This window comes from Salmo salar, unplaced genomic scaffold, assembly GCF_905237065.1.
Source record: "Salmo salar unplaced genomic scaffold, Ssal_v3.1, whole genome shotgun sequence".
Lineage (NCBI taxonomy): Eukaryota > Metazoa > Chordata > Actinopteri > Salmoniformes > Salmonidae > Salmo > Salmo salar.
In genome coordinates this window covers 112,501-137,523 of record NW_025548634.1, presented here as the reverse complement: position 1 = coordinate 137,523, position 25,023 = coordinate 112,501, and the positions used below count along the sequence as shown (strand labels likewise).

The window sequence follows — 25,023 nt, the reverse complement described above, 5'->3', positions numbered from 1 at the left end:
CAGCTCCAACAGTGCAGTAATATCTAACTAAATGCTTGTGTTCCTAGCTCCAACAGTAGTATCTAACTAAATGCTTGTGTTCCCAGCTCCAACAGTAATATCTAACTAAATGCTTGTGTTCCCAGCTCCAACAGTGCAGTAATATCTAACTAAATGCTTGTGTTCCTAGCTCCAACAGTAATATCTAACTAAATGCTTGTGTTTCTAGCTCCAACAGTAATATCTAACTAAATGCTTGTGTTTCTAGCTCCAACAGTGCAGTAATATCTAACTAAATGCTTGTGTTTCTAGCTCCAACAGTAATATCTAACTAAATGCTTGTGTTTCTAGCTCCAACAGTGCAGTAATATCTAACTAAATGCTTGTGTTTCTAGCTCCAACAGTGCAGTAATATCTAACTAAATGCTTGTGTTTCTAGCTCCAACAGTAATATCTAACTAAATGCTTGTGTTTCTAGCTCCAACAGTAATATCTAACTAAATGCTTGTGTTCCTAGCTCCAACAGTAATATCTAACTAAATGCTTGTGTTCCCAGCTCCAACGGTGCAGTAATATCTAACTAAATGCTTGTGTTTCTAGCTCCAACAGTAATATCTAACTAAATGCTTGTGTTCCCAGCTCCAACAGTAATATCTAACTAAATGCTTGTGTTTCTAGCTCCAACAGTGCAGTAGTATCTAACTAAATGCTTGTGTTCCTAGCTCCAACAGTGCAGTAATATCTAACTAAATGCTTGTGTTCCTAGCTCCAACAGTGCAGTAATATCTAACTAAATGCTTGTGTTCCCAGCTCCAACAGTAATATCTAACTAAATGCTTGTGTTCCCAGCTCCAACAGTAATATCTAACTAAATGCTTGTGTTCCCAGCTCCAACAGTAATATCTAACTAAATGCTTGTGTTTCTAGCTCCAACAGTAATATCTAACTAAATGCTTGTGTTTCTAGCTCCAACAGTAATATCTAACTAAATGCTTGTGTTCCTAGCTCCAACAGTAGTATCTAACTAAATGCTTGTGTTTCTAGCTCCAACAGTGCAGTAATATCTAACTAAATGCTTGTGTTCCCAGCTCCAACAGTAATATCTAACTAAATGCTTGTGTTCCCAGCTCCAACAGTAATATCTAACTAAATGCTCGTGTTTCTAGCTCCAACAGTAATATCTAACTAAATGCTTGTGTTCCTAGCTCCAACAGTGCAGTAATATCTAACTAAATGCTTGTGTTCCTAGCTCCAACAGTGCAGTAATATCTAACTAAATGCTTGTGTTCCCAGCTCCAACAGTGCAGTAATATCTAACTAAATGCTTGTGTTCCTAGCTCCAACAGTAGTATCTAACTAAATGCTTGTGTTCCCAGCTCCAACAGTAATATCTAACTAAATGCTTGTGTTCCCAGCTCCAACAGTGCAGTAATATCTAACTAAATGCTTGTGTTCCTAGCTCCAACAGTAATATCTAACTAAATGCTTGTGTTTCTAGCTCCAACAGTAATATCTAACTAGCAGCGCTGTAGTTACTAATACTAAACAACGGAACGATTAGACTAGTGCAGTGTTACCTAGCTAGCTACCTAGTTGTCTTTGTCATAACTTGATAATTGTTAATTGATAATTGTTAGCTTGCCAGCCATCGAGGTTAGCTAGCCAGCTATTTCCGTCCCCCGCGACGCCATTCTTCCTAACCTAGCCAACTATTACCGACGAGCAGCATTGTTGAAACTAAATACACTACAAGGAACGTCTTGATTAGTGTTGTTAGCTAGCTAGCTACAAAGTTGCTTTGTATCATGACAAGGTGTAGTACTGAAACTACCGAGGTTACCTAGCCAGCTACACGTTCAAAGTCAACAACGCAGCCACTGCTAGCTAGCCTACTCCACCAGCCAGCAGTACTGTATCATCTTAGTCAATAACATTTTTGCAACGTAAGCTTAACTTCCTGAACATTCGAGACGTGTAGTCCACTTGTCACTCCAATCTCATTTGCATTAGCGTAGCCTCTTCTGTAGCTTGTCTACTATGTGTCTGCCTATCCCTGTTCTCTCTCCTCTGCACAGGCCATACAAACGCTTCCACACCGCGTGGCCGCTGCCACTCTAACCTGGTGGTCCCAGCGCGCACGACCCACGTGGAGTTCCAGGTCTCCGGCAGCCTCTGGAACTGCCGGTCTGCGGCCAACAAGGCTGAGTTCATCTCAGCCTATGCTACCCTCCAGTCCCTAGACTTCCTGGCGCTGACGGAAACATGGATCACCACAGATAACACTGCTACTCCTACTGCTCTCTCCTCGTCTGACTACGTGTTCTCGCATACCCCTAGAGCATCGAGCCAGCGGGGTGGTGGCACTGGAATCCTCATCTCTCCCAAGTGGACATTCTCTCTTTCTCCCCTGACCCATCTGTCTATCTCCTCATTTGAATTCCATGCTGTCACAGTTACCAGCCCTTTCAAGCTTAACATCCTTATCATTTATCGCCCTCCAGGTTCCCTTGGAGAGTTCATCAATGAGCTTGACGCCTTGATAAGTTCCTTTCCTGAGGATGGCTCACCTCTCACAGTTCTGGGTGACTTTAACCTCCCCACGTCTACCTTCGACTCATTCCTCTCTGCCTCCTTCTTTCCACTCCTCTCCTCTTTCGACCTCACCCTCTCACCTTCCCCCCCCTACTCACAAGGCAGGCAATACGCTTGACCTCATCTTTACTAGATGCTGTTCTTCCACTAATCTCATTGCAACTCCCCTCCAAGTCTCCGACCACTACCTTGTATCCTTTTCCCTCTCGCTCTCATCCAACACTTCTCACTCTCCCCCTACTTGGATGGTATTGCGCCGTCCCAACCTTCGCTCTCTCTCTCCCGCTACTCTCTCCTCTTCCATCCTATCATCTCTTCCCTCTGCTCAAACCTTCTCCAACCTATCTCCTGATTCTGCCTCCTCAACCCTCCTCTCCTCCCTCTCTGCATCCTTTGATCTCCTCTGTCCCCTATCCTCCAGGCCGGCTCGGTCCTCCCCTCCTGCTCCGTGGCTCGACGACTCACTGCGAGCTCACAGAACAGGGCTCCGGGCAGCCGAGCGGAAATGGAGGAAAACTTCGCCTCCCTGCGGACCTGGCATCCTTTCACTCCCTCCTCTCTACATTTTCCTCTTCTGTCTCTGCTGCTAAAGCCACTTTCTACCACTCTAAACTCCAAGCATCTGCCTCTAACCCTAGGAAGCTCTTTGCTACCTTCTCCTCCCTCCTGAATCCTCCTCCCCTCCCCCCCTCCTCCCTCTCTGCGGATGACTTCGTCAACCATTTTGAAAAGAAGGTTGACGACATCCGATCCTCGTTGCTAAGTCAAACGACACTGCTGGTCCTGCTCACACTGCCCTACCCTGTGCTTTGACCTCTTTCTCCCCTCTCTCTCCAGATGAAATCTCGCGTCTTGTGACGGCCGGCCGCCCAACAACCTGCCCACTTGACCCTATCCCCTCCTCTCTTCTCCAGACCATTTCCGGAGACCTTCTCCCCTACCTCACCTCGCTCATCAACGCATCCTTGACCGCTGGCTACGTCCCTTCCGTCTTCAAGAGAGCGAGAGTTGCACCCCTTCTGAAAAAACCTACACTCGACCCCTCCGATGTCAACAACTACAGGCCAGTATCCCTTCTTTCCTTTCTCTCCAAAACTCTTGAACGCGCCGTGCTTGGCCAGCTCTCTTGCTATCTCTCTCAGAATGACCTTCTTGATCCTAATCAGTCAGGTTTCAAGACTGGGCATTCAACTGAGACTGCTCTTCTCTGTGTCACGGAGGCTCTCCGCACTGCTAAAGCTAACTCTCTCTCCTCTGCTCTCATCCTTCTAGACCTATCTGCTGCCTTTGATACCGTGAACCATCAGATCCTCCTCTCCACCCTCTCCGAGCTGGGCATCTCTGGCACCGCGCACGCTTGGATTGCGTCCTACCTGACAGGTCGCTCCTACCAGGTGGCGTGGCGAGAATCTGTCTCGCCACGTGCTCTCACCACTGGTGTCCCCCAGGGCTCTGTTCTTGGCCCACTCCTATTCTCGCTATACACCAAGTCACTTGGCTCTGTCATATCCTCACATGGTCTCTCATATCATTGCTATGCAGATGACACACAATTAATCTTCTCCTTTCCCCCTTCTGACAACCAGGTGGCGAATCGCATCTCTGCATGTCTGGCAGACATATCAGTGTGGATGACGGATCACCACCTCAAGCTGAACCTCGGCAAGACGGAGCTGCTCTTCCTCCCGGGAAGGACTGCCCGTTCCATGATCTCGCCATCACGGTTGACAACTCCCTTGTGTCCTCCTCCCAGAGTGCTAAGAGCCTTGGCGTGACCCTGGACAACACCCTGTCGTTCTCCACCAACATCAAGGCGGTGACCCGATCCTGCAGGTTCATGCTCTACAACATTCGCAGAGTACGACCCTGCCTCACACAGGAAGCGGCGCAGGTCCTAATCCAGGCACTTGTCATCTCCCGTCTGGATTACTGCAACTCGCTGTTGGCTGGGCTCCCTGCCTGTGCCATTAAACCCCTACAACTCATCCAGAACGCCGCAGCCCGTCTGGTGTTCAACCTTCCCAAGTTCTCTCACGCCACCCCGCTCCTCCGCTCTCTCCACTGGCTTCCAGTCGAAGCTCGCATCCGCTACAAGACCATGGTGCTTGCCTCACGGAGCTGTTAGGGGAACGGCACCTCCGTACCTTCAGGCTCTGATCAGGCCCTACACCCAAACAAGGGCACTCCGTTCATCCACCTCTGGCCTGCTCGCCTCCCTACCTCTGAGGAAGCACAGTTCCCGCTCAGCCCAGTCAAAACTGTTCGCTGCTCTGGCACCCCAATGGTGGAACAAGCTCCCTCACGACGCCAGGACAGCGGAGTCAATCACCACCTTCCGGAGACACCTGAAACCCCACCTCTTCAAGGAATACCTGGGTTAGGATAAGGTAATCCTTCGAACCCCCCCTTAAAAGATTTAGATGCACTATTGTAAAGTGGTTGTTCCACTGGATATTATAGGTGAATGCACCAATTTGTAAGTCGCTCTGGATAAGAGCGTCTGCTAAATGGCTAAAATGTAAATGTAAATGTAAATGATTGTGGTCCCAGCTCCAACAGTGCAGTAATATCTAACTAAATGCTTGTGTTTCTAGCTCCAACAGTGCAGTAATATCTAACTAACTGCTTGTGTTTCTAGCTCCAACAGTAATATCTAACTAAATGCTTGTGTTTCTAGCTCCAACAGTGCAGTAATATCTAACTAAATGCTTGTGTTTCTAGCTCCAACAGTAATATCTAACTAAATGCTTGTGTTTCTAGCTCCAACAGTGCAGTAATATCTAACTAAATGCTTGTGTTCCCAGCTCCAACAGTAATATCTAACTAAATGCTTGTGTTCCTAGCTCCAACAGTAATATCTAACTAAATGCTTGTGTTTCTAGCTCCAACAGTAATATCTAACTAAATGCTTGTGTTTCTAGCTCCAACAGTAATATCTAACTAAATGCTTGTGTTCCTAGCTCCAACAGTAATATCTAACTAAATGCTTGTGTTTCTAGCTCCAACAGTAGTATCTAACTAAATGCTTGTGTTTCTAGCTCCAACAGTGCAGTAATATCTAACTAAATGCTTGTGTTCCTAGCTCCAACAGTAATATCTAACTAAATGCTTGTGTTCCTAGCTCCAACAGTAGTATCTAACTAAATGCTTGTGTTTCTAGCTCCAACAGTGCAGTAATATCTAACTAAATGCTTGTGTTCCTAGCTCCAACAGTGCAGTAATATCTAACTAAATGCTTGTGTTCCTAGCTCCAACAGTGCAGTAATATCTAACTAAATGCTTGTGTTCCCAGCTCCAACAGTAATATCTAACTAAATGCTTGTGTTCCCAGCTCCAACAGTAATATCTAACTAAATGCTTGTGTTCCCAGCTCCAACAGTAATATCTAACTAAATGCTTGTGTTCCCAGCTCCAACAGTAATATCTAACTAAATGCTTGTGTTTCTAGCTCCAACAGTAATATCTAACTAAATGCCTGTGTTCCCAGCTCCAACAGTAATATCTAACTAAATGCTTGTGTTTCTAGCTCCAACAGTAATATCTAACTAAATGCTTGTGTTCCCAGCTCCAACAGTAGTATCTAACTAAATGCTTGTGTTCCCAGCTCCAACAGTAGTATCTAACTAAATGCTTGTGTTTCTAGCTCCAACAGTGCAGTAATATCTAACTAAATGCTTGTGTTCCCAGCTCCAACAGTAATATCTAACTAAATGCTTGTGTTTCTAGCTCCAACAGTGCAGTAATATCTAACTAAATGCTTGTGTTTCTAGCTCCAACAGTAATATCTAACTAAATGCTTGTGTTTCTAGCTCCAACAGTGCAGTAATATCTAACTAAATGCTTGTGTTTCTAGCTCCAACAGTAATATCTAACTAAATGCTTGTGTTTCTAGCTCCAACAGTGCAGTAATATCTAACTAAATGCTTGTGTTCCCAGCTCCAACAGTAATATCTAACTAAATGCTTGTGTTTCTAGCTCCAACAGTAATAGCTAACTAAATGCTTGTGTTTCTAGCTCCAACAGTAATATCTAACTAAATGCTTGTGTTTCTAGCTCCAACAGTGCAGTAATATCTAACTAAATGCTTGTGTTCCCAGCTCCAACAGTAATATCTAACTAAATGCTTGTGTTTCTAGCTCCAACAGTAATAGCTAACTAAATGCTTGTGTTTCTAGCTCCAACAGTAATATCTAACTAAATGCTTGTGTTCCTAGCTCCAACAGTAATATCTAACTAAATGCTTGTGTTTCTAGCTCCAACAGTAATATCTAACTAAATGCTTGTGTTTCTAGCTCCAACAGTGCAGTAATATCTAACTAAATGCTTGTGTTCCCAGCTCCAACAGTAATATCTAACTAAATGCTTGTGTTCCCAGCTCCAACAGTAATATCTAACTAAATGCTTGTGTTCCTAGCTCCAACAGTAATATCTAACTAAATGCTTGTGTTTCTAGCTCCAACAGTGCAGTAATATCTAACTAAATGCTTGTGTTCCCAGCTCCAACAGTAATATCTAACTAAATGCTTGTGTTTCTAGCTCCAACAGTAATATCTAACTAAATGCTTGTGTTTCTAGCTCTAACAGTACAGTAATATCTAACTAAATGCTTGTGTTCCCAGCTCCAACAGTAATATCTAACTAAATGCTTGTGTTCCCAGCTCCAACAGTAATATCTAACTAAATGCTTGTTTCTAGCTCCAACAGTACAGTAATATCTAACTAAATGCTTGTGTTTCTAGCTCCAACAGTAATATCTAACTAAATGCTTGTGTTTCTAGCTCCAACAGTAATATCTAACTAAATGCTTGTGTTTCTAGCTCCAACAGTAGTATCTAACTAAATGCTTGTGTTTCTAGCTCCAACAGTGCAGTAATATCTAACTAAATGCTTGTGTTTCTAGCTCCAACAGTAATATCTAACTAAATGCTTGTGTTTCTAGCTCCAACAGTGCAGTAATATCTAACTAAATGCTTGTGTTTCTAGCTCCAACAGTAATATCTAACTAAATGCTTGTGTTTCTAGCTCCAACAGTAATATCTAACTAAATGCTTGTGTTTCTAGCTCCAACAGTACAGTAATATCTAACTAAATGCTTGTGTTTCTAGCTCCAACAGTGCAGTAATATCTAACTAAATGCTTGTGTTCCCAGCTCCAACAGTAATATCTAACTAAATGCTTGTGTTTCTAGCTCCAACAGTGCAGTAATATCTAACTAAATGCTTGTGTTCCCAGCTCCAACAGTAGTATCTAACTAAATGCTTGTGTTTCTAGCTCCAACAGTACAGTAATATCTAACTAAATGCTTGTGTTTCTAGCTCCAACAGTAATATCTAACTAAATGCTTGTGTTTCTAGCTCCAACAGTAATATCTAACTAAATGCTTGTGTTTCTAGCTCCAACAGTAATATCTAACTAAATGCTTGTGTTTCTAGCTCCAACAGTAGTATCTAACTAAATGCTTGTGTTTCTAGCTCCAACAGTGCAGTAATATCTAACTAAATGCTTGTGTTTCTAGCTCCAACAGTAATATCTAACTAAATGCTTGTGTTTCTAGCTCCAACAGTGCAGTAATATCTAACTAAATGCTTGTGTTTCTAGCTCCAACAGTAATATCTAACTAAATGCTTGTGTTCCCAGCTCCAACAGTAATATCTAAATAAATGCTTGTGTTTCCAGCTCCAACAGTAATATCTAACTAAATGCTTGTGTTTCTAGCTCCAACAGTAATATCTAACTAAATGCTTGTGTTCCCAGCTCCAACAGTAATATCTAACTAAATGCTTGTGTTCCCAGCTCCAACAGTAATATCTAACTAAATGCTTGTGTTCCCAGCTCCAACAGTAATATCTAACTAAATGCTTGTGTTTCTAGCTCCAACAGTAATATCTAACTAAATGCTTGTGTTCCCAGCTCCAACAGTAATATCTAACTAAATGCTTGTGTTTCTAGCTCCAACAGTGCAGTAATATCTAACTAAATGCTTGTGTTCCCAGCTCCAAAAGTAATATCTAACTAAATGCTTGTGTTTCTAGCTCCAACAGTGCAGTAGTATCTAACTAAATGCTTGTGTTCCTAGCTCCAACAGTGCAGTAATATCTAACTAAATGCTTGTGTTCCTAGCTCCAACAGTGCAGTAATATCTAACTAAATGCTTGTGTTCCCAGCTCCAACAGTAATATCTAACTAAATGCTTGTGTTCCCAGCTCCAACAGTAATATCTAACTAAATGCTTGTGTTCCCAGCTCCAACAGTAATATCTAACTAAATGCTTGTGTTCCCAGCTCCAACAGTAATATCTAACTAAATGCTTGTGTTTCTAGCTCCAACAGTAATATCTAACTAAATGCTTGTGTTCCCAGCTCCAACAGTAATATCTAACTAAATGCTTGTGTTTCTAGCTCCAACAGTAATATCTAACTAAATGCTTGTGTTCCCAGCTCCAACAGTAGTATCTAACTAAATGCTTGTGTTCCCAGCTCCAACAGTAGTATCTAACTAAATGCTTGTGTTTCTAGCTCCAACAGTGCAGTAATATCTAACTAAATGCTTGTGTTCCCAGCTCCAACAGTAATATCTAACTAAATGCTTGTGTTTCTAGCTCCAACAGTGCAGTAATATCTAACTAAATGCTTGTGGTCCCAGCTCCAACAGTGCAGTAATATCTAACTAAATGCTTGTGTTTCTAGCTCCAACAGTAATATCTAACTAAATGCTTGTGTTTCTAGCTCCAACAGTGCAGTAATATCTAACTAAATGCTTGTGTTCCCAGCTCCAACAGTAATATCTAACTAAATGCTTGTGTTTCTAGCTCCAACAGTAATAGCTAACTAAATGCTTGTGTTTCTAGCTCCAACAGTAATATCTAACTAAATGCTTGTGTTTCTAGCTCCAACAGTAATAGCTAACTAAATGCTTGTGTTCCCAGCTCCAACAGTAATATCTAACTAAATGCTTGTGTTTCTAGCTCCAACAGTAATATCTAACTAAATGCTTGTGTTTCTAGCTCCAATAGTAATATCTAACTAAATGCTTGTGTTCCTAGCTCCAACAGTAATATCTAACTAAATGCTTGTGTTTCTAGCTCCAACAGTAATATCTAACTAAATGCTTGTGTTTCTAGCTCCAACAGTGCAGTAATATCTAACTAAATGCTTGTGTTCCCAGCTCCAACAGTAATATCTAACTAAATGCTTGTGTTCCCAGCTCCAACAGTAATATCTAACTAAATGCTTGTGTTCCTAGCTCCAACAGTAATATCTAACTAAATGCTTGTGTTTCTAGCTCCAACAGTGCAGTAATATCTAACTAAATGCTTGTGTTCCCAGCTCCAACAGTAATATCTAACTAAATGCTTGTGTTTCTAGCTCCAACAGTAATATCTAACTAAATGCTTGTGTTTCTAGCTCTAACAGTACAGTAATATCTAACTAAATGCTTGTGTTCCCAGCTCCAACAGTAATATCTAACTAAATGCTTGTGTTCCCAGCTCCAACAGTGCAGTAATATCTAACTAAATGCTTGTGTTCCCAGCTCCAACAGTAATATCTAACTAAATGCTTGTGTTCCCAGCTCCAACAGTAATATCTAACTAAATGCTTGTTTCTAGCTCCAACAGTACAGTAATATCTAACTAAATGCTTGTGTTTCTAGCTCCAACAGTAATATCTAACTAAATGCTTGTGTTTCTAGCTCCAACAGTAGTATCTAACTAAATGCTTGTGTTTCTAGCTCCAACAGTGCAGTAATATCTAACTAAATGCTTGTGTTCCCAGCTCCAACAGTAATATCTAACTAAATGCTTGTGTTTCTAGCTCCAACAGTGCAGTAATATCTAACTAAATGCTTGTGTTTCTAGCTCCAACAGTAATATCTAACTAAATGCTTGTGTTTCTAGCTCCAACAGTAATATCTAACTAAATGCTTGTGTTTCTAGCTCCAACAGTACAGTAATATCTAACTAAATGCTTGTGTTTCTAGCTCCAACAGTGCAGTAATATCTAACTAAATGCTTGTGTTTCTAGCTCCAACAGTAATATCTAACTAAATGCTTGTGTTTCTAGCTCCAACAGTAGTATCTAACTAAATGCTTGTGTTCCCAGCTCCAACAGTAGTATCTAACTAAATGCTTGTGTTTCTAGCTCCAACAGTAATATCTAACTAAATGCTTGTGTTCCCAGCTCCAACAGTGCAGTAATATCTAACTAAATGCTTGTGTTTCTAGCTCCAACAGTGCAGTAATATCTAATCTCAAGTAAAGGAATGGACGAACGATGTCAGAGCAGCAGAATACATACAGATACAGTAGAATAGGATAGAATACAGTATATACATAATACAGTATATACATATGAGATGAGTAATACATAGACTAAGATACAGCTCCAGAGTTTCCTAGGGAACAGGCCGGGTGTTATTCAGCTCCAGAGTTTCCTAGGGAACAGGCCGGGTGTCATCCAGCTCCAGAGTTTCCTAGGGAACAGGCCGGGTGTAATTCAGCTCCAGAGTTTCCTAGGGAACAGGCCGGGTGTTATCCAGCTCCAGAGTTTCCTAGGGAACAGGCCGGGTGTTATCCAACTCCAGAGTTTCCTAGGGAACAGGCCGGGTGTTATCCAGCTCCAGAGTTTCCTAGGGAACAGGCCGGGTGTTATCCAGCTCCAGAGTTTCCTAGGGAACAGGCCGGGTGTCATCCAGCTCCAGAGTTTCCTAGGGAACAGGCCGGGTGTTATCCAGCTCCAGAGTTTCCTAGGGAACAGGCCGGGGTGTTATAAAGTTAGGGTTCATAAAGTCTGACTGACTGAAGAGCAGCCCCCCGAGGCTGAGACGATCTTTACGTTCTTGACCACCCGATCGGCAGTTTTCCAAAACGCTGCCAGACACCAGGAATTCCACACGGGGGGGTTTGTACGCCCAGGGTAACACTACACCAGAAGGGTTGAAGCCGTCGGGGTGGGGAGCCCAGGGTTTGTACGCCCAGGGTAACACTACACCAGAAGGGTTGAAGCCGTCGGGGTGGGGAGCCCAGGGTTTGTACGCCCAGGGTAACACTACACCAGAAGGGTTGAAGCCGTCGGGGTGGGGAGAACGAGCAGGGTATAGAAAACACACACACACACATAGACAGGAGAAATCCGAGAGTCCTCTTTAACTACAGAATGAATTAAATCGACCCGAACGAGTTACTCACCTGAGGGCTTCCTGTCCAGCCCTCTTCTTCTGCCTCAGCGTTACCACCACCCCGCCGTACCCCGGAGGTGAACCGGCCCGTTCCGACCCCGTAGACGCTGACGTGGTACAGTCCGACCCGTCCTGGTCCGACCCCTTGAGGTGGCATCTCCCAAGGAGGAGACGGGCAGGTCCAGTCCAGCCCCGGGGTTCTGGTAGTGTGGGGAACCCAGGCCGTAGACCCCCTGGATCGACAGCATGGCCTGGGGCTCCTGGCTGACCACCGGTGGGAGGGGTAGAGAGCCGGGCTGCAGCCCAGAAGCAGGTAGCGTGTCTGTGGGAGAAGAGTTGGACAGGAAGCCTTCGGCCTGAGACATGCAGCAGGCCGTGTCCATGTGGACCAACAACTCAGGGTCAGGAACTCTCTGTCCTGTCTCGGCACCTCTCTGTCCTGTCTCGGCCCCTCTCTGTCCTGTCTCGGCCCCTCTCTGTCCTGTCTCAGTACCTCTCTGTCCTGTCTCGGCCCCTCTCTGTCCTGTCTCAGCTGTCTCAGCCCCTCTCTGTCCTGTCTCAGTCCCTCTCTGTCCTGTCTCAGCTGTCTCAGCCCCTCTCTGTCCTGTCTCAGCCCCTCTCTGTCCTGTCTCGGCCCCTCTCTGTCCTGTCTCGGTCCCTCTCTGTCCTGTCTCGGCCCCTCTCTGTCCTGTCTCGGCCCCTCTCTGTCCTGTCTCGGCCCCTCTCTGTCCTGTCTCAGCCCCTCTCTCCTCTGTCTCAGCCCCTCTCTGTCCTGTCTCAGCCCCTCTCTGTCCTGTCTCAGCCCCTCTCTCCTCTGTCTCAGCCCCTCTCTCCTCTGTCTCAGTACCTCTCTGTCCTGTCTCAGCCCCTCTCTGTCCTGTCTCGGCCCCTCTCTGTCCTGTCTCGGCCCCTCTCTGTCCTGTCTCGGCCCCTCTCTGTCCTGTCTCGGCCCCTCTCTGTCCTGTCTCGGTCCCTCTCTGTCCTGTCTCAGCCCCTCTCTCCTCTGTCTCAGTACCTCTCTGTCCTGTCTCAGCACCTCTCTGTCCTGTCTCAGCCCCTCTCTCCTCTGTCTCAGTCCCTCTCTGTCCTGTCTCAGCCCCTCTCTGTCCTGTCTCAGCCCCTCTCTGTCCTGTCTCAGCCCCTCTCTGTCCTGTCTCAGCCCCTCTCTGTCCTGTCTCAGCCCCTCTCTGTCCTGTCTCAGCCCCTCTCTGTCCTGTCTCAGCCCCTCTCTGTCCTGTCTCAGCCCCTCTCTCAAACCCTCCTTCGTTCTCACCCTCTCCCCCTTCCTCAGTCTCCAGCAGAAAAACAGGGGTCTGGTCTCCTTCCTCCTGTCCCTCCTCCTCCTCCTCCTCCTCTTCCTCTCCTCCACTCCTGTCACTACTAAAGCTGTCCTTATTCTCCTCAGAGCTTTCTTGGTCCTGTGTCTCCACGGTCAGATCAGAGAGTGACGACTCCAGCCTCTCGTCCCCAGCCAGGGCGTCGCTCTGCGGGGCAGAGTTATCAGGACAGAGAGGGTACACCTCTGGAAGGTCTGGCTCGGGGCAAAGCGCGACGGAAGGGGTGTGTATAAGACGCGAGCGTCGGTCCGTCCCCGTCGCGTGGTTTAGAGAACAGAAGATTCTTCCCAGCGCCGCTACCTCCTCTTCTTCCTCCCCGAGCTCCTCCTCGAACAGGAAGTTGACGACGTTCTGTTTCCTGCGTAGAGCTCGGTCCAAGCGGCGGGTGTACAGGTAACACAGATCCCCCCGGAAACACCTCTCCGTGTGAGCGAGAAGTTCCACCGCGGCTTCGTAGAACCACTCCTCGCATAACTCCGTCATGTTCTTCAGACGTTTGGCGAAACATTTCGCCGGTTTCCCTTTCATCAGCTGAGGGGTGTAAGACTGTCTCCTCCTCCTCCTCTCTCCCTCCTCCTCCTCCTCGCCGCCGGGGTCGGAACCAGGAGGCGAGGAGTCTCTGTGTTTGCGGGACTCGGTGACGCAGTGTTGGCAGTGTGCTGCGTGGGGGTCTCGGCGGGGGCGGAGAAGGTACGAGGTGATCTGTCTCAGCAGGTCTCGGTGCTCGAAGATACTCTTCTCCATCGCTGCAAGCTCATTGGCCTTGTCCACCGCGTGGGCGGAGTAACAGCCCTGAGGCCCCGCCTCGCGCTGAAGCCCTTCCTCTGTCTGCAGAACGGACCGCGTGTACCTGGCAGGAAGGGGCACGACGGGAAGTTACAACAGATTGTAGCAGTAGTAGTGTGTGTGTGTGTCAGAGTGTGTGTGTGTGTTAGAGTGTGTCTGCAGAACGGACCGCGTGTACCTGGCAGGAAGGGGGCACGACGGGAAGTTACAACAGATTGTAGCAGTAGTAGTGTGTGTGTGTGTCAGAGTGTGTGTGTGTGTTAGAGTGTGTCTGCAGAACGGACCGCGTGTACCTGGCAGGAAGGGGCACGACGGGAAGTTACAACAGATTGCAGCAGTAGTAGTGTGTGTGTTTGTGTCAGAGTGTGTGTGTAAGTGTGTGTGTTAGTGTGTGTGTGTCAGAGTGAGTGAGTGAGTGTGTGTGTGTGTGTGTGTGTGTGTGTGTGTGTCAGTGTGAGTGTGTGTGTGTGTGTGTCAGAGTGAGTGAGTGAGTGTGTGTGTGTGTGTGTGTGTCAGTGTGAGTGTGTGTGTGTCAGAGTGTGTGTGTGTGTGTGTGTGTGTGTGTGTGTGTCAGAGTGTGTGTGTGTCAGAGTGTGTGTGTCAGAGTGTGTCTCAGAGTGTGTGTGTGTGTGTGTCAGAGTGTGTGTGTGTGTCAGAGTGAGTGTGTGTGTGTGTGTGTGTGTGTATAGTGTGTGTGTGTCAGAGTGTGTGTGTGTGTTAGAGTGTGTCTGCAGAACGGACCGCGTGTACCTGGCAGGAAGGGGCACGACGGGAAGTTACAACAGATTGTAGCAGTAGTAGTGTGTGTGTCAGAGTGTGTGTGTGTGTGTGTAAGTGTGTGTGTTAGTGTGTGTGTGTCAGAGTGAGTGTGTGTGTGTGTCTGTGTGTGTCTGTGTGTCAGAGTGTGTGTGTGTGTGTCAGTGTGTGTGTGTCAGTGTGAGTGTGTGTGTGTGTCAGAGTGTGTGGTGTCAGAGAGTGTGTGTGTGTGTGTGTGTGTCTGTGTGTCAGAGTGTGTGTGTGTGTGTGTCAGTGTGAGTGTGTGTGTGTGTCAGACTGTGTGTGTGTGTGTGTGTCAGAGTGTGTGTGTGTCAGAGTGTGTGTGTCAGAGTGTGTCTCAGAGTGTGTGTGTGTGTCAGAGTGTGTGTGTGTGTGTCAGAGTGAGTGTGTGTGTGTGTGTGTCAAAGTGTGTGTGTCTGTGTGTGTGTGTGTGTGTGTGTGTGTGTGTGTGTGTCTGTGTGTGTGTTAGAGTGTGTGTGTGTGTGTCAGAGTGAGTGTGTGTGTGTGTGTGTCAAAGTGTGTGTGTCAGAGTGAGTGTGTGTGTGTGTGTGTGTGTGTGTGTAGAGTGTGTGTATCTCTCCTCTTACTCCAGGTCTCGTAGCTTCCTCTGCAGCTCGCGGGCGAAGGCCCGTCGGTTTCCGGTCTTCAGGAGCTCGGAGGCTCGTGAGAAGCGGAGCGACAGCTCCTGGAACTGCTGCATGATCTTCCTCTCGTCGGCGGAGACGTACGCCATGCAGAACGGGCGGACGAAACCCCGGGCCTCCAGGTCGTACAGAGTCAGGTGGTGGACGTAGGCGAACGCTCCTTCCTTAGAGTCGCCCAGCACCACACGGGAGTCCTCCACAAAACTACAAGGGGAGGAGAGCAGAAATATTATACAGTCAGGGTGGAGTAGAGCAGAAATATTATACAGTCAGGGTGGAGTAGAGCAGAAATATTATACAGTCAGGGTGGAGTAGAGCAGAAATATTATACAGTCAGGGTGGAGTAGAGCAGAAATATTATACAGTCAGGGTGGAGTAGAGCAGAAATATTATACAGTCAGGGTGGAGTAGAGCAGAAATATTATACAGTCAGGGTGGAGTAGAGCAGAAATATTATACAATCAGGGTGGAGTAGAGCAGAAATATTATACAGTCAGGGTGGAGTAGAGCAGAAATATTATACAGTCAGGGTGGAGTAGAGCAGAAATATTACACAGTCAGGGTGGAGTAGAGCAGAAATATTACACAGTCAGGGTGGAGTAGAGCAGAAATATTAAACAATCAGGGTGGAGTAGAGCAGAAATATTACACAGTCAGGGTGGAGTAGAGCAGAAATATTAAACAATCAGGGTGGAGTAGAGCAGAAATATTATACAATCAGGGTGGAGTAGAGCAGAAATATTATACAGTCAGGGTGGAGTAGAGCAGAAATATTATACAATCAGGGTGGAGTAGAGCAGAAATATAATACAGTCAGGGTGGAGTAGAGCAGAAATATTATACAGTCAGGGTGGAGTAGAGCAGAAATATAATACAATCAGGGTGGAGTAGAGCAGAAATATTATACAATCAGGGTGGAGTAGAGCAGAAATATAATACAGTCAGGGTGGAGTAGAGCAGAAATATTATACAATCAGGGTGGAGTAGAGCAGAAATATTATACAATCAGGGTGGAGTAGAGCAGAAATATAATACAATCAGGGTGGAGTAGAGCAGAAATATTATACAATCAGGGTGGAGTAGAGCAGAAATATTATAAAATCAGGGTGGAGTAGAGCAGAAATATTATACAATCAGGGTGGAGTAGAGCAGAAATATTATACAATCAGGGTGGAGTAGAGCAGAAATATTATACAATCAGGGTGAAGTAGAGCAGAAATATTATACAATCAGGGTGGAGTAGAGCAGAAATATTATACAGTCAGGGTGGAGTAGAGCAGAAATATTATACAATCAGGGTGGAATAGAGCAGAAATATAATACAATCAGGGTGGAGTAGAGCAGAAATATTATACAATCAGGGTGGAGTAGAGCAGAAATATTATACAATCAGGGTGGAATAGAGCAGAAATATAATACAATCAGGGTGGAGTAGAGCAGAAATATTATACAATCAGGGTGGAGTAGAGCAGAAATATTATACAATCAGGGTGGAGTAGAGCAGAAATATAACACAATCAGGGTGGAGTAGAGCAGAAATATAATACAATCAGGGTGGAGTAGAGCAGAAATATTACACAATCAGGGTGGAGTAGAGCAGAAATATAATACAATCAGGGTGAAGTAGAGCAGAAATATTATACAATCAGGGTGGAGTAGAGCAGAAATATTATACAATCAGGGTGGAGTAGAGCAGAAATATAATACAATCAGGGTGGAGTAGAGCAGAAATATTATACAATCAGGGTGGAGTAGAGCAGAAATATAACACAATCAGGGTGGAGTAGAGCAGAAATATAATACAATCAGGGTGGAGTAGAGCAGAAATATTACACAATCAGGGTGGAGTAGAGCAGAAATATAATACAATCAGGGTGGAGTAGAGCAGAAATATTATACAGTCAGGGTGGAGTAGAGCAGAAATATTATACAATCAGGGTGGAGTAGAGCAGAAATATTATACAGTCAGGGTGGAGTAGAGCAGAAATATTATACAATCAGGGTGGAGTAGAGCAGAAATATTATACAATCAGGGTGGAGTAGAGCAGAAATATAACACAATCAGGGTGGAGTAGAGCAGAAATATAATACAATCAGGGTGGAGTAGAGCAGAAATATTACACAATCAGGGTGGAGTAGAGCAGAAATATTATACAATCAGGGTGGAGTAGAGCAGAAATATTATACAATCAGGGTGGAGTAGAGCAGAAATATTATACAATCAGGGTGGAGTAGAGCATAAATATTACACAATCAGGGTGGAGTAGAGCAGAAATATTATACAATCAGGGTGGAGTAGAGCAGAAATATTATACAGTCAGGGTGGAGTAGAGCAGAAATATTATACAATCAGGGTGGAGTAGAGCAGAAATATAATACAGTCAGGGTGGAGTAGAGCAGAAATATTATACAGTCAGGGTGGAGTAGAGCAGAAATATAATACAATCAGGGTGGAGTAGAGCAGAAATATTATACAATCAGGGTGGAGTAGAGCAGAAATATAATACAGTCAGGGTGGAGTAGAGCAGAAATATTATACAATCAGGGTGGAGTAGAGCAGAAATATTATACAATCAGGGTGGAGTAGAGCAGAAATATAATACAATCAGGGTGGAGTAGAGCAGAAATATTATACAATCAGGGTGGAGTAGAGCAGAAATATTATAAAATCAGGGTGGAGTAGAGCAGAAATATTATACAATCAGGGTGAAGTAGAGCAGAAATATTATACAATCAGGGTGGAGTAGAGCAGAAATATTATACAGTCAGGGTGGAGTAGAGCAGAAATATTATACAATCAGGGTGGAATAGAGCAGAAATATAATACAATCAGGGTGGAGTAGAGCAGAAATATTATACAATCAGGGTGGAGTAGAGCAGAAATATTATACAATCAGGGTGGAATAGAGCAGAAATATAATACAATCAGGGTGGAGTAGAGCAGAAATATTATACAATCAGGGTGGAGTAGAGCAGAAATATTATACAATCAGGGTGGAGTAGAGCAGAAATATAACACAATCAGGGTGGAGTAGAGCAGAAATATAATACAATCAGGGTGGAGTAGAGCAGAAATATTACACAATCAGGGTGGAGTAGAGCAGAAATATAATACAATCAGGGTGAAGTAGAGCAGAAATATTATACAATCAGGGTGGAGTAGAGCAGAAATATTATACAATCAGGGTGGAGTAGAGCAGAAATATAATACAATCAGGGTGGAGTAGAGCAGAAATATTATACAATCAGGGTGGAGTAGAGCAGAAATATAACACAATCAGGGTGGAGTAGAGCAGAAATATAATACAATCAGGGTGGAGTAGAGCAGAAATATTACACAATCAGGGTGGAGTAGAGCAGAAATATAATACAATCAGGGTGGAGTAGAGCAGAAATATTATACAGTCAGGGTGGAGTAGAGCAGAAATATTATACAATCAGGGTGGAGTAGAGCAGAAATATTATACAGTCAGGGTGGAGTAGAGCAGAAATATTATACAATCAGGGTGGAGTAGAGCAGAAATATTATACAATCAGGGTGGAGTAGAGCAGAAATATAACACAATCAGGGTGGAGTAGAGCAGAAATATAACACAATCAGGGTGGAGTAGAGCAGAAATATTACACAATCAGGGTGGAGTAGAGCAGAAATATTATACAATCAGGGTGGAGTAGAGCAGAAATATTATACAATCAGGGTGGAGTAGAGCAGAAATATTATACAATCAGGGTGGAGTAGAGCAGAAATATTACACAATCAGGGTGGAGTAGAGCAGAAATATTATACAATCAGGGTGGAGTAGAGCAGAAATATTATACAGTCAGGGTGGAGTAGAGCAGAAATATTATACAGTCAGGGTGGAGTAGAGCAGAAATATTATACAGTCAGGGTGGAGTAGAGCAGAAATATTATACAATCAGGGTGGAGTAGAGCAGAAATATTATACAGTCAGGGTGGAGTAGAGCAGAAATATTATACAGTCAGGGTGGAGTAGAGCAGAAATATTATACAATCAGGGTGGAGTAGAGCAGAAATATTATACAATCAGGGTGGAGTAGAGCAGAAATATTATACAGTCAGGGTGGAGTAGAGCAGAAATATTATACAGTCAGGGTGGAGTAGAGCAGAAATATTATACAGTCAGGGTGGAGTAGAGCAGAAATATTATACAATCAGGGTGGAGTAGAGCAGAAATATAATACAATCAGGGTGGAGTAGAGCAGAAATATTATACAGTCAGGGTGGAGTAGAGCAGAAATATTATACAGTCAGGGTGGAGTAGAGCAGAAATATTATACAGTCAGGGTGGAGTAGAGCAGAAATATAATACAATCAGGGTGGAGTAGAGCAGAAATATTACACAATCAGGGTGGAGTAGAGCAGAAATATAATACAATCAGGGTGGAGTAGAGCAGAAATATTATACAATCAGGGTGGAGTAGAGCAGAAATATTATACAATCAGGGTGGAGTAGAGCAGAAATATAACACAATCAGGGTGGAGTAGAGCAGAAATATTATACAATCAGGGTGGAGTAGAGCAGAAATATTACAATCAGGGTGGAGTAGAGCAGAAATATTATACAATCAGGGTGGAGTAGAGCAGAAATATTATACAATCAGGGTGGAGTAGAGCAGAAATATTATACAGTCAGGGTGGAGTAGAGCAGAAATATTATACAATCAGGGTGGAGTAGAGCAGAAATATTATACAATCAGGGTGGAGTAGAGCAGAAATATAATACAATCAGGGTGGAGTAGAGCAGAAATATTATACAATCAGGGTGGAGTAGAGCAGAAATATTATACAATCAGGGTGGAGTAGAGCAGAAATATAATACAATCAGGGTAAAGTAGAGCAGAAATATTATACAATCAGGGTGGAGTAGAGCAGAAATATTATACAGTCAGGGTGGAGTAGAGCAGAAATATTATACAATCAGGGTGGAGTAGAGCAATAATATAATACAATCAGGGTGGAGTAGAGCAGAAATATAATACAATCAGGGTGGAGTAGAGCAGAAATATAATACAATCAGGGTGGAGTAGAGCAGAAATATTATACAATCAGGGTGGAGTAGAGCAGAAATATAATACAATTAGGGTGGAGTAGAGCAGAAATATTATACAATCAGGGTGGAGTAGAGCAGAAATATAATACAATCAGGGTGGAGTAGAGCAGAAATATTATACAATCAGGGTGGAGTAGAGCAGAAATATAATACAATTAGGGTGGAGTAGAGCAGAAATATAATACAATCAGGGTGGAGTAGAGCAGAAATATTATACAATCAGGGTGGAGTAGAGCAGAAATATAATACAATTAGGGTGGAGTAGAGCAGAAATATAATACAATAGAACAGAAAACCATTACAGGAGAAGAGAAAATAATAGAATTAGAGTAGAATAATATAATGAGTAGAATATAATAGAATGTAACAGAAACTATTTAGAGTAGAAAATAATAGAATTAGAGTAGAATATAATAGAATGTAACAGAAACTATTTAGAGTAGAATATAATAGAATTAGAGTAGAATAATATAATGAGTAGAATATAATAGAATGTAACAGAAACTATTTAGAGTAGAAAATAATAGAATTAGTGTAGAATAATATAATGAGTAGAATATAATAGAATGTAACAATCTATTTAGAGTAGAAAATAATAGAATTAGAGTATAATATAATAGAAAATAATTAGGACAGAATAGAATGAGTAGAAAATAACAGAATGTAACAGAAACTATTTAGAGTAGAAAATAATAAAATTAGAGTATAATAATATAATGAGTAGAATATAATAGAATGTAACAGAAACTATTTAGAGTAGAAAATAATAGAATTAGAGTAGAATATAATAGAATAAGAAAAAATATAGTAGTATATAATATAAAACAGAACAGAATAGAATTAGAGTAGAATATAATAGAATGTAACAGAAACTATTTAGAGTAGAAAATAATAGAATTAGAGTATAATAATATAATGAGTAGAATATAATAGAATGTAACAGAAACTATTTAGAGTAGAATATAATAGAATTAGAGTAGAATAATATAATGAGTAGAATATAATAGAATGTAACAGAAACTATTTAGAGTAGAATATAATAGAATTAGAGTAGAATAATATAATGAGTAGAATATAATAGAATGTAACAGAAACTATTTAGAGTAGAATATAATAGAATTAGAGTATAATAATATAATGAGTAGAATATAATAGAATGTAACAATCTATTTAGAGTAGAAAATAATAGAATTAGAGTAGAATATAATAGAATAACAAAAAATATAGTAGTATATAATATAAAACAGAACAGAATAGAATTACAGTAGAATATAATAGAATGTAACAAAATAATTAGAGTACAATACAATAGGATATCATTAGAATACAATAAAACATACAATAAGATATCATTAGAGTAGAATACAAATACAGTAGAGTACAATACATATACAATAGGATATCATTAGAGTACAATAAAACATACAATAAGATATCATTAGAGTAGAATACAACATACAATAGGATATCAGTAGAGTACAATAAAACATACAATAGGATATCATTAGAGTACAATAGGATATCATTAGAGTACAATACAATAGGATATCATTAGAGTAGAGTACAATAAAACATACAATAGGATATCATTAGAGTACAATAGGATATCATTAGAGTAGAATAAAACATACAGTAGGATATCATTAGAGTACAATAAAACAAAGTAGGATATCATTAGAGTAGAATAAAACATACAATAGGATATCATTAGAGTAGAATAAAACAAAGTAGGATATCATTAGAGTACAATAAAACAAAGTAGGATATCATTAGAGTAGAATAAAACATCAAGTAGGATATCATTAGAGTACAATAAAACATACAATAGGATATCATTAGAGTACAATAGGATATCATTAGAGTACAATAAAACATACAATAGGATATCATTAGAGTAGAATAAAACAGACAGTAGAACAGCTATATTTACATTTACATTTTAGTCATTTAGCAGACGCTCTTATCCAGAGCGACTTACAGTAGTGAATGCATACAATTTCATACATTTTTTTCTGTGCTGGCCCCCCGTGGGAATCGAACCCATCAACCCTGGTGTTGCAAACACCATGCTCTACCAACTGAGCTACAGGGAAGGCTTTTTCTGTGATTTACATTCCAGACAGTAGGACAGCTACCTGAGTCGTGGGTATCCGCTGCCGGTAGGGTGCCCTACGAACGAGGCCTTGGTAGAGTACAATAGGATATCATTAGAGTAGAATACAACAGACAGTAGGACAGCTACCTGAGTCGTGGGTATCCGCTGCCGGTAGGGTGCCCTACGAACGAGGCCTTGGTAGAGTACAATAGGATATCATTAGAGTAGAATACAACAGACAGTAGGACAGCTACCTGAGTCGTGGGTATCCGCTGCCGGTAGGGTGCCCCTACGAACGAGGCCTTGGTAGAGTACAGTAGGATATCATTAGAGTAGAATACAACAGACAGTAGGACAGCTACCTGAGTCGTGGGTATCCGCTGCCGGTAGGGTGCCCTACGAACGAGGCCTTGGTAGAGTACAATAGGATATCATTAGAGTAGAATACAACAGACAGTAGGACAGCTACCTGAGTCGTGGGTATCCGCTGCCGGTAGGGTGCCCCACGAACGAGGCCTTGGTAGAGTACAATAGGATATCATTAGAGTAGAATACAACAGACAGTAGGACAGCTACCTGAGTCGTGGGTATCCGCTGCCGGTAGGGTGCCCTACGAACGAGGCCTTGGTAGAGTACAATAGGATATCATTAGAGTAGAATACAACAGACAGTAGGACAGCTACCTGAGTCGTGGGTATCCGCTGCCGGTAGGGTGCCCTACGAACGAGGCCTTGGTAGAGTACAATAGGATATCATTAGAGTAGAATACAACAGACAGTAGGACAGCTACCTGAGTCGTGGGTATCCGCTGCCGGTAGGGTGCCCTACGAACGAGGCCTTGGTAGAGTACAATAGGATATCATTAGAGTAGAATACAACAGACAGTAGGACAGCTACCTGAGTCGTGGGTATCCGCTGCCGGTAGGGTGCCCTACGAACGAGGCCTTGGTAGAGTACAATAGGATATCATTAGAGTAGAATACAACAGACAGTAGGACAGCTACCTGAGTCGTGGGTATCCGCTGCCGGTAGGGTGCCCTACGAACGAGGCCTTGGTAGAGTACAATAGGATATCATTAGAGTAGAATACAACAGACAGTAGGACAGCTACCTGAGTCGTGGGTATCCGCTGCCGGTAGGGTGCCCTACGAACGAGGCCTTGGTAGAGTACAATAGGATATCATTAGAGTAGAATACAACAGACAGTAGGACAGCTACCTGAGTCGTGGGTATCCGCTGCCGGTAGGGTGCCCTACGAACGAGGCCTTGGTAGAGTACAATAGGATATCATTAGAGTAGAATACAACAGACAGTAGGACAGCTACCTGAGTCGTGGGTATCCGCTGCCGGTAGGGTGCCCTACGAACGAGGCCTTGGTAGAGTACAATAGGATATCATTAGAGTAGAATACAACAGACAGTAGGACAGCTACCTGAGTCGTGGGTATCCGCTGCCGGTAGGGTGCCCTACGAACGAGGCCTTGGTAGAGTACAACAGGATATCATTAGAGTAGAATACAACAGACAGTAGGACAGCTACCTGAGTCGTGGGTATCCGCTGCCGGTAGGGTGCCCCTACGAACGAGGCCTTGGTAGAGTACAATAGGATATCATTAGAGTAGAATACAACAGACAGTAGGACAGCTACCTGAGTCGTGGGTATCCGCTGCCGGTAGGGTGCCCTACGAACGAGGCCTTGGTAGAGTACAATAGGATATCATTAGAGTAGAATACAACAGACAGTAGGACAGCTACCTGAGTCGTGGGTATCCGCTGCCGGTAGGGTGCCCTACGAACGAGGCCTTGGTAGAGTACAATAGGATATCATTAGAGTAGAATACAACAGACAGTAGGACAGCTACCTGAGTCGTGGGTATCCGCTGCCGGTAGGGTGCCCTACGAACGAGGCCTTGGTAGAGTACAATAGGATATCATTAGAGTAGAATACAACAGACAGTAGGACAGCTACCTGAGTCGTGGGTATCCGCTGCCGGTAGGGTGCCCTACGAACGAGGCCTTGGTAGAGTACAATAGGATATCATTAGAGTAGAATACAACAGACAGTAGGACAGCTACCTGAGTCGTGGGTATCCGCTGCCGGTAGGGTGCCCTACGTAACGAGGCCTTGGTAGAGTACAATAGGATATCATTAGAGTAGAATACAACAGACAGTAGGACAGCTACCTGAGTCGTGGGTATCCGCTGCCGGTAGGGTGCCCTACTGAACGAGGGCCTTGGTAGAGTACAATAGGATATCATTAGAGTAGAATACAACAGACAGTAGGACAGCTACCTGAGTCGTGGGTATCCGCTGCCGGTAGGGTGCCCTACGAACGAGGCCTTGGTAGAGTACAATAGGATATCATTAGAGTAGAATACAACAGACAGTAGGACAGCTACCTGAGTCGTGGGTATCCGCTGCCGGTAGGGTGCCCTACGAACGAGGCCTTGGTAGAGTACAATAGGATATCATTAGAGTAGAATACAACAGACAGTAGGACAGCTACCTGAGTCGTGGGTATCCGCTGCCGGTAGGGTGCCCTACGAACGAGGCCTTGGTAGAGTACA

The 25,023-nt window shown here is 43.5% G+C and overlaps 1 protein-coding gene across 1 annotated transcript in view; it reads right to left on the bottom strand.

Moving 5' to 3' along the window:
• Positions 1-25,023, bottom strand: part of LOC123733189 (guanine nucleotide exchange protein smcr8a) — a 36,591-nt gene that overhangs the window by 6,936 nt on the left and 4,632 nt on the right. The window contains exons 3-6 of the mRNA XM_045712604.1: positions 15,233-15,493; positions 14,592-14,618; positions 12,918-13,932; positions 11,756-12,138 (exon numbers count right to left, since the gene is read on the bottom strand). Of these exons, the coding sequence (XP_045568560.1) occupies positions 11,756-12,138; positions 12,918-13,932; positions 14,592-14,618; positions 15,233-15,493 (1,686 nt within the window). The remainder of the gene's footprint in view (positions 1-11,755; positions 12,139-12,917; positions 13,933-14,591; positions 14,619-15,232; positions 15,494-25,023) is intronic.